The 8969-nt window shown below is 49.7% G+C and overlaps 3 protein-coding genes across 3 annotated transcripts; 2 read left to right on the forward strand and 1 right to left on the reverse strand.

Annotated features, from left to right (window-relative positions):
• Window positions 1–1917: 1917 nt before the first annotated feature.
• On the forward strand, window positions 1918–3987 carry M437DRAFT_78109 (acetyl-CoA synthetase-like protein; the record flags this gene model as incomplete). Its single annotated transcript, XM_041026939.1, has 4 exons — window positions 1918–1927; window positions 1975–2100; window positions 2170–3594; window positions 3647–3987. The coding sequence occupies 4 exons, from the start codon at window positions 1918–1920 to the stop codon at window positions 3985–3987; spliced, it is 1902 nt and encodes a 633-aa protein (XP_040876691.1).
• Window positions 3988–5062: 1075 nt separating this feature from the next.
• M437DRAFT_68987 (FMN-dependent alpha-hydroxy acid dehydrogenase) lies at window positions 5063–6581 on the reverse strand (the record flags this gene model as incomplete). Its single annotated transcript, XM_041025204.1, has 5 exons — window positions 5063–5170; window positions 5227–5442; window positions 5491–5812; window positions 5879–6421; window positions 6508–6581. The coding sequence occupies 5 exons, from the start codon at window positions 6579–6581 to the stop codon at window positions 5063–5065; spliced, it is 1263 nt and encodes a 420-aa protein (XP_040876692.1).
• Window positions 6582–7359: 778 nt separating this feature from the next.
• On the forward strand, window positions 7360–8571 carry M437DRAFT_56529 (uncharacterized protein; the record flags this gene model as incomplete). The annotated part of the gene is made up of 1 exon (XM_041023065.1): window positions 7360–8571. One exon carries the CDS (start codon window positions 7360–7362, stop codon window positions 8569–8571), a length of 1212 nt encoding a protein of 403 aa, XP_040876693.1.
• Between the last annotated feature and the right edge of the window lie 398 nt (window positions 8572–8969).

Raw genomic sequence — 8969 nt, forward strand, 5'->3', positions numbered from 1 at the left:
AGGCGCAAGGAATGGACGCTCGCGGCCATTGGCAGAATCGCTTGTCGAAGGACGAGAGGAGTTTGAGTAAGGCGGACTGAAGGTTGGCAGAGGGGCAAGCTGTGCTGGAGCTTGTTGTGGAGGACTGCGGTAGGGATGACGCTGGTCTCGAGCCTGCGGACGGACATCTCGACCAGCAGAGCGCAGATCTTGTTGGTGAGGCTGTTGTGGTGGGTAAAGGGGTTGCGAATGAGCTTGTGGAGAAGAATGGATTGGTTCTTGATTGCGAAACTGTGTTCTAGTATTTGGAGTCTCTTGGAAACGCGAGTGGGGTGGAGGACGAGGCGCATCGGCTGTGGATGGTCTTGAATGGGAGGTGTTAGATGGGTGCAGACGATCGGACTGGTTGTTGGACGGTCTTGTATTTGGGCTAGCGTTGGCAGTGGGTGGACGATCGCGAGGTCTGGATGCATCACGCGGCGGTCTCTGTGAATGTTGTTGTTGTTGTTGCTGCTGTTGCTGAGCAGCGGCGGCAGCAGCAGCGACAGAGCGCTTGGTGGGAAAGACGGGAAAGGCGTTGTCCTGCGCCATTGGACTGTCTTCAGGTGATGGTTCGAGAAGCGGTCTGCGGGCTGCTGTCGTCCATCAGCGTCTGTAGCAGGTAGGCACAACCAAGTCTTGTCTCACCCGGTCGTGAAGCTTCTCGCCTTCGCGACTCTTCTCTTGCTTGAGTGCCTCTGGTCGTGTGTGTTTGCTTGTCTGCTATGGGCCGTGACTGTGCAGCATGCTCCTGGTTCAGGTAATCGTTGTGCGCTCTGTGTACCGAATCAAATCCAGCTTGATCTGGTCGCCGGCCTCTGTGCGCCGGTGACTGGGCTCTCTCGACCATGTAGCCCCGCGTAGGTGGAACGTATGCACTCAGGTCGTACGCCATTCTGGTCCAATCCCTGCGTCAACGTTGGTCGCGGCATGAACCTCCTCTGAGCCTCCTTCGAACCAAATGTGGGAGCAGTCCAGAGCAGTGAGCCTCAAATTCTTCAGACTTTGAAAAGAGACAAGGGTCGAAGATATGTAATGACAATCCGTCAATCAATCCATAACAAGATGAGATTACTTGCCCTGCTCCAGCATCGTCACACGGGGTTTCAGCATCAGCTGCCCATGGTTTCGAACCTCACAATTACGCGCCCAAAGCTTGGACATTCAAAACACAAAGACCAGCAATCCGCTGCTCCTACTCTGCTCTGTGAAGACACTCTGTGTGCTCCTGAAACCACTTTCGACATCCTACTTACTCATCTTCACCCCTCCATCCCTGCCGAAACAATCTCTAACATCCAGGTACTGAGAGGCCGTGCTGCCATGATCGTCAGTGGCTTGCCGAGGTCTGTCTTGCAGAACGCTTGGCCTGTGTTAAGCCGCATGTCTCAAGACTCTTCTCGCTTTGTCATGCCTTTCTTTCTTTGAACACTCAGCGCGCAATCAGCCACTGCTTTCGAGCCATGCTGTCTGTCCGATCTCTGGCTCCCAGATCTACCACAGTATTTAGTAACATTCAGTGTGTAACCTGAAGTCTGCTATCTGTTCGCCAAGCCATTATCGTGACTCCGCAGTGCGCACCCCTCTGACATGCACCACTCATGTTTGTCTTATCTGCATTGAGGCACAGCTACACTTACATGCTGTGCTGCAGAGCTAGCAACGGCTATAGCAGCTTGGTATTCCCAGCCAGCCGGCCGGTTGCTTGCTAGCGCCTTCCCTATTGTTTAAACACCCTAATGAACCCCGCTCCATATTTACGGCCGATCGTTGATAGTCAGCCGAGGGCCAAGGGTAGGTAGATATACAACCACAAGCACGTTGCTTGCTGAGCAGACTGTTTCACCAAACGTTGTGCCTCAGATCTGTTAATTCTTCTTGTTCAGCCTTCACAATACCATGGACCTAGGTAGATTGCATCATGCATAGCTTGTTAACCTACTTACCCCGCAACAGGCACTGCTACAATTGCTGGCGCCGCCGTCGCTGCTGCCGCATACATCGATGGTAAATTCCAGGTTCGCAAAGACCTGCGGGATCTCTGGAATGTCAAGAGAGCTCAACTCGAGTGGAATCGAGCAGGTAATTGCAAACATGGAATTTTCTAGAGTGAAGCTTGATCAGAGCTCTGATACAGACCAATCGTAACAGTCAAGAAAGGAGAAGCCTCGCTTTGGACTCAGTTCGAGCATCAAGTAGAACGTCTGCCTTCTTCCACAAGATGTATCTGGTCCAAAACTGGATGTTACACCTGGTCCGAAACACACGCTCAAGCCTGCCGCTATGCCGAGTTCTTGTTGACCAAAGGAGTTCGCCCTAGTGAACCTGTTGCCATATATCTTCAGAATTCGCCAGAGTTCATGTTCACCGAGCTTGCCACTTGGGCTCTTGGTACTGCCCCAGCAATGATCAACTATAATCTTACAGGCGACTCGCTGCTGCATTGCCTCAAAATAAGCAACAGCAAGGTCCTTGTGGTAGACGAGGACGCTGGGTGTCGACAGAGAGTTGAGGAGTGCCGCGATAGAATTGAATCAGAACTAGGCGTACAGATTGTCATCCTTGAACCATCGACCAAGGCATTGATCGGTGCTATCAGGCCCAAGCGACCAGACCCTCGATACAGAGAGCATGTAAATGGGGAAACACCCTTCCTTGGCATTTACACTTCTGGTACTACTGGACTCCCAAAGGCTAGTTCTTTTCACCTCGAAAGGCTTTGGTTCCTAAGCAACTACCGCAGACGCCTCACATACCAAAGCTCGGGGCCTGACGGAGATGTGTTCTATGATTGCATGCCCTTGTACCACGGCACCGGGGCTACGATCGCTGCTGGTTGTATGGCTTCTGGTATGACACTGGCCATTGGACGCAAGTTCTCAACTTCCGGATTCTGGGATGAGATTAGAGAATCTGGCGCCACTGCTTTCGTATACGTAGGTGAGACTGCTCGCTATCTGCTCTCCGCACCACCTTCGCCTAGAGACAAAGATCACAAAGTCCGTCTAATGCATGGCAACGGTATGAGACCGGACGTTTGGAGAAAGTTCCAAGAAAGGTTTGGTGTGGCGGATGTTATGGAGTTCTTCAACAGCACTGAAGGTGTCTTCACTCTGACCAACTTCAGCCGAAACGACCATTTTGCAGATGCAGTTGGACACCATGGAGCAGTATTCCGAGCTATGTTCAAAAACACCTACGTCCCAGTGAAGTTGGACTACGAAACAGGTGAAATTTGGAGACATCCGAAAACTGGGTTCGCCCAGCGCCAACCATACGAGGAAGGTGGAGAGATGCTGGTCAAGGTTCCTGACGAAAATGTGTTCAAAGGCTACTGGCATGCACCCGAAGCCACTGCGAAGAAATATGCTAGGGATGTCTTCGAGAAGGGAGATCTATACTACAGATCTGGCGACGCTCTGCGAAGATCATCGGATGGCAAATGGTTCTTCATGGATCGTCTCGGAGACACTTTCCGCTGGAAGGGCGAGAATTGCAGCACGGCTGAGGTCGCTGAGTGTCTGGGCAGGTTTCCGTCCGTCAAGGAAGCTAATGTCTATGGCGTTGAACTCCCAGGCAAGTATAACTTGATCTGTTGATGTTAAAATGCTAACATTCTTATCATCAGGCCATGACGGCAGAGCATGCTGTGCTGCAGTTTACATCGAGCCAGCCGATCGTGCTTCCTTTAATTTGAAGGCTTTCCTCTCCCATTCACGAAAGCTGCTTCCCAGATATGCCGTACCATTGTTCCTGCGGTTCGTACAGGACGACCAAGCGCATACTATGCACAACAACAAGCAGAACAAAACCCAACTGAGGAGAGAGGGTGTAGATCCCGAGAAGGTTTTTCAGGGAACAGCTGGCTCGAAGGACACACTCTACTGGCTACCACCAAAAGGCAATACCTATGAGCCGTTTGGTGAAGGGGAGTGGCGTAGTATAGTGGCCGGCAAGGCAAAGCTGTGAGATGAACGAGGAGATGCTCAGTACGTACAGTAACAGAACAAAATACATGGTACACGCTCTTTACCCTGTCATCCATCTCTACCTTTACGAGTGGTGGGAGGTGAAATCAGCCCCATCTGAATTAACATGTGAGGATCCAGCATTGTCAATCTTAGCCCGCTTACAACTCACAAAACTTCATACAGTGCTGTTTCCTAACAATTTGCAACTAGACTGAGACAATCATCTATGCTGCGATTCCAGATTTTGAAGATGGAGGTAAAGATGCAGCCGATTGCCATCCATGCTGTCGCAAAAGTGCCGAGATTTTCGCAAAAAGAGCAACGCCCGACCAGAGGCTCGAACTCTGAACCTTGAGATCTCTATTACATAAAAGTCTCACGCGCTGACCAATTGTGCCAGCCGGGCAGAAGTTAGCAGTTTAAGAAAAATGTTCAATCAATAGTACAAAAGTTTCCGGGTCATCTGGGTGTTGAACTAACAGCACCTGTTCGATCCTAATATATCCCCATCAGTCTTGCTCATCATTTTGGCCCTCCTTCTCCGGCTCCAAGGCATCAGTCCATCATAAGCCATCGCAACGTACAGCTGCATTCCATGAATGATCCTCGCTGTGAAAATATCTACTATCTGATCGGATTCTGGGTGGAGACTACATCCATAGCAAAAGTATCATGCACTTCTGCAGGTACTTTACGACAGACCTCAGCACAAAGAGCTCTAATAACATATTCACATATCTAACCCGTGGTGCCATCATCAAATATTAGTTGCTCAAAGACTTGTTTGCATGCAAAGTCATATCTGGTGTACATGGTGATCAGGCAACCCTGGACACGACTATGCTTAGGCTGGGCTCAAAGAAATGTCCAAGACACGGGATTGGCTGGCATGGATGTTAAGTTAACTTAGAGAGAAGGAAACAATGTATATAGGAATAATTAGTAGCTAGTTTTCTAGGATACCATGGTTTCATCCAGCTCGCTCTGCGTATATCAGATATCACTATGTTCTGTCGCATCAAGAACGTGATTTTTCATGATTCGCAACCATGTAAGCAAGCATACACCGCGATCTAGTTGTTAGAGTGTCTGTCTCCAGGATAGAAGGTGCGACGCAGCATGCTTCTGTCACACTCTGCAATCGAAGAGATACCAGCAAGACCCATACTCTGATCAAGATCCTGAACATCTTGTCAGCTATTTCGTTTGTTTCCATGTCAGTTTGAAGAAGACTTACTGCCAGAATGCCCTGGAGGACTTGCTTAGCTCCTCCCTTACCGCCGGCACCAAGACCGTAGACCCAAGGACGTCCGATTAGAACACCCTTAGCACCAAGAGAGAGTGCCTTGATGATATCAACGCCGGTTCTGATACCGCTGTCGAACAAGACATCGATTTTGTCTCCAACTGCTTCGACAATTTCTGGCAACATCTCAAGGCTGCCAATGGCTCCCTAGAATATGGTTAGTGCTATTCCTCGACATTGAAGAACGTCACATACATCTAGTTGTCTGCCTCCGTGGTTGCTGACAACAATGCCTTGGACACCGACTTCAACCGCTCTCCTGGCATCCTCGGGGTGTTGGATACCCTTGAGGACGATAGGTCCGTCCCAGTTGTCTTTCAGATGCTGGACCTCGTCCCAGGTATGAGCAGCACCAGGGAATACCTTGCCTTGCCATTCCAGCGAGGCGTCGTGGATGTTGTCTTCGACCTCTTGACCGTGCTTTTCCTTAAACTGCTTACGGAAAACAGGGTCAGAAAATCCAATGGCATCTCCAATCCCCTTCATAAATGGTACATAGGCCGAATCAAGATCTTGCCTTCATCAAATTGTCAGTAAAATTCATCGGCATATCTCCCTTGAGATAACAGTTAACGGAACTTACGGTCTCCAACTCAGGGACCAGGTGTCCAGAGTAACGACCAGGACTTCGTAACCAGATTCCTTGGCTCTTTTGAGCATACTCTCAGTGATAGCTTCGTCGTGAGGCCAGTAAAGCTGGAACCATCTGTGGCCATCACCGTTGGCTTTAGCAACCTCCTCAATCGAGGATGAAGATGCACTTGAAAGGATGTAAGGAACGCCGAGTTCAGTAGCAATCTCAGCGACTCCAACCTCCTTGTCTTCGTGAAAGATTTGCTGAACACCAATGGGAGCTATCAGGCAAGGTGTCGGATACTCCTTGCCTAGAATTGTCGTCTTAAGACTTCGGTGGGTTGTGTCACGAAGCATACGAGGGATCATCTTCCAGGTCCTGAAGGCCAGGCGGTTTGCGTCCATGGTAGCTCCTTCACCAGCACCTCCACCAACGTAGTTATAACCTCTGCTGGTCATGCTCTCCTTTGCTTGTTGCTCGAGCTTATTGGGGTTGGTAGTGACACTAGGAACGACGTTGTCATACATTCCCTTCTTATAGATATCAGTCTGGCTAAATGCACAAAACAGTTAGCATGCTTTCCGGTGCTGTCGGTACTCACAGCAGTTGAAAGTCACATATAGCATGATCTCACTTACAAAGCGCCATAGTGATCGTGCTGGGTTGGAGTATTGTACTCGCCCTCCTGGTGAGTGCCTTGAATTGCGTTCATCTTGGTCGATAAAGGAAGAAAGTTGATGGACAGAGGATGGGGTGTACAGTAGTGGCAAAGTACGTGACAGTGTGTAGCAAAGATGTGAAACAGTGTGGAAGATATGTGAATTTGGAGATAGTCAATTTCTTCTATTTATCTTGATCACAACGAAAACCGCTGTGAAGAGGCAGAACAGTGATGTAGACAGGTTGCGAAGAATGACGTGGATATCCGAGCTGCCGAAGCATGAAGGGCCGAAGCGCACACCAAACGATCAAGATGTGTTCCTATCTGGCGATGTTCCACGGCACCGGGCGAACTTCGAATGAATCGCAATGACATGATCAAACTCGTCTGTTGAGCGCTATTCTAAACATGTCGGTTTGTGTTACTTCATCTTGTGTCCTTGTCCCACAAAATCCGCAAGCTTCGGATGGTTGCGGACAAACTTGACTGTGTATGACACCAAGCTCGTAGTCGTCAACGTACGGCCGCAGCGGGTGATAAGAACAACCAGATTGCTCTCACTGAAAAGGCATTTTGCTCGTGATGCTGGTTTGCGGCTGTAGTTGGTGCATTCCTTGTTTGCATATGGCTACGATTGTGTTGACCAATGAAAGTCAATTGAGACGGCCGCGTGTGCAACAAAGTCGTCATGACGGGCTGTGGTGAAAGACTCTGGCAATGAACTACCTATATAACCACCGACCGTACTCTTCTTGAGCTTTCGCATTATTCCTGAGCAAAAGTACCACCAAAGTCGTCTAGGTTATAGCACCAAACATCACTCGATAAAATGGATCCGCAACACGCAGGAAACCCCTCCAGCGACTCTGGTCCACCACCGGCATACTACGAACAGGCACCTCCACTACCTGCTCGTTCAACCGACGCTTCGCAGCAACTTCCGGTGCAATCATCATATCCAGCCCCTCCTAAGAGATTGAACAGCGCCAGAACTTCAACTGAAGACATTTCCTCACCCATACATTACACTCGAGATCCGCACAAGCTTGTGGCGTACCTGGTCCCATTTCCAAAACCGAAACTCCATGGAATCGCTCCAGATGCTATTCCGACCAGGTTTCTGATATATACTCCACCTCCTCCTCCCCTCAAAGCACCCGCAGAGGGAGAGAAAGAGACCAAGGTTCACAAGTTGCAACGCAAATGGCAGGAAGAAGTGCGTGAAGCAAAGATGTCAACTGCTAAAACCGCAAGCTGGAAGGGCGTCAAAAGCAAAGCTACTAAGGCGATCAATACAGCAATGGGTTATACTAAGACCTCAAACCTCGAGTTCATCAACAGGATCAACCTAGACGGCGATAAAGGATCTGAAGAGCACACTCAGCGTGAGCATGCTGAAGGTGGAGAAGTTCATCGCACAGTCGGTTTGGAGGAGATGATACTGGTGTATCCTGCGGATATCAAGAGTACCCCAGATCAGCTCAGAACCGAGTTTGTCGAGACGATGATGCGAAGCAAGAGCAAGGCTCAGAGAGACTCGATCATTGCCACCGGCTTGTTGCCCGTATCTGCTGCAACTGATATCATGCTTACCTTGATCTGGCCATTCGGAGGTCTACTCGAGGTCGACGCAGTCTGGGCAGCTGCTTCGTTCAGAGGTGCGAAGATTTCTCGCAACGTGACCAAGCGACTTCACTCTACTTCCACGAGTGGAAAGCATGACGAAGATACGTTGAGACTCTCTTTCACCCCTTCGCCTCGTCTCGAACTACTGGACAGATACCTGGAGGCGAGATGCCACGAGAAGGATGCAAAGATCTTCCCATCCTTTGGTACTTCACCGACTGAGACAGAGTGCCTTGAGGCCATAGGTTGGGCTCCAAGTCAGACTGATGGTGAGGCAAAGAACTGGGAAGATGAACACTGGGAGACCACAGAGGTCAAAGATGACCTCAAGACTGTCATGGCCAAAGCAGCACATGAGTGGGACAAGTGGTGCAAGGCCTATGAGAAGAATCCCGAGAAAGCATCGAAGAAGTAAAGAGTGGATGAGCAGTGTTTCCTGTATCGCCATCCAAATCAGTACATCTTTTCTGAGTTCCACTACTTGGCCAAAAGGCTACGCGTGAAATCCAGGCTGTCTTTATGGAGGTGTTAGATCTCGTCGGCATGAACCTCGGAAGACTCGCTTCAACATGTGGCGATCCACTCCTTGGTATAAGGCATTAAAGTGATTGCTCTTGTGCAAGTCTTCAGACACCCAACCAGCCCAGTCATCCACAGTAGGCTTAGTCTTGTGTCTCCAGAGTCCAGATTGTGACGTGCCAGTCTGATGTTCCTGTTACTGGCTTTAAGACCATCGAGGTAGATTATCCTCTCTCTCTGTGATGAGAGGTCGCGAGAACGGCTGCTGTCTCTGACTATACATCTCTCGTGACC

This window comes from Aureobasidium melanogenum (assembly GCF_000721775.1).
Source record: "Aureobasidium melanogenum CBS 110374 unplaced genomic scaffold scaffold_24, whole genome shotgun sequence".
Classification (NCBI taxonomy): Eukaryota; Fungi; Ascomycota; class Dothideomycetes; order Dothideales; family Saccotheciaceae; genus Aureobasidium; species Aureobasidium melanogenum.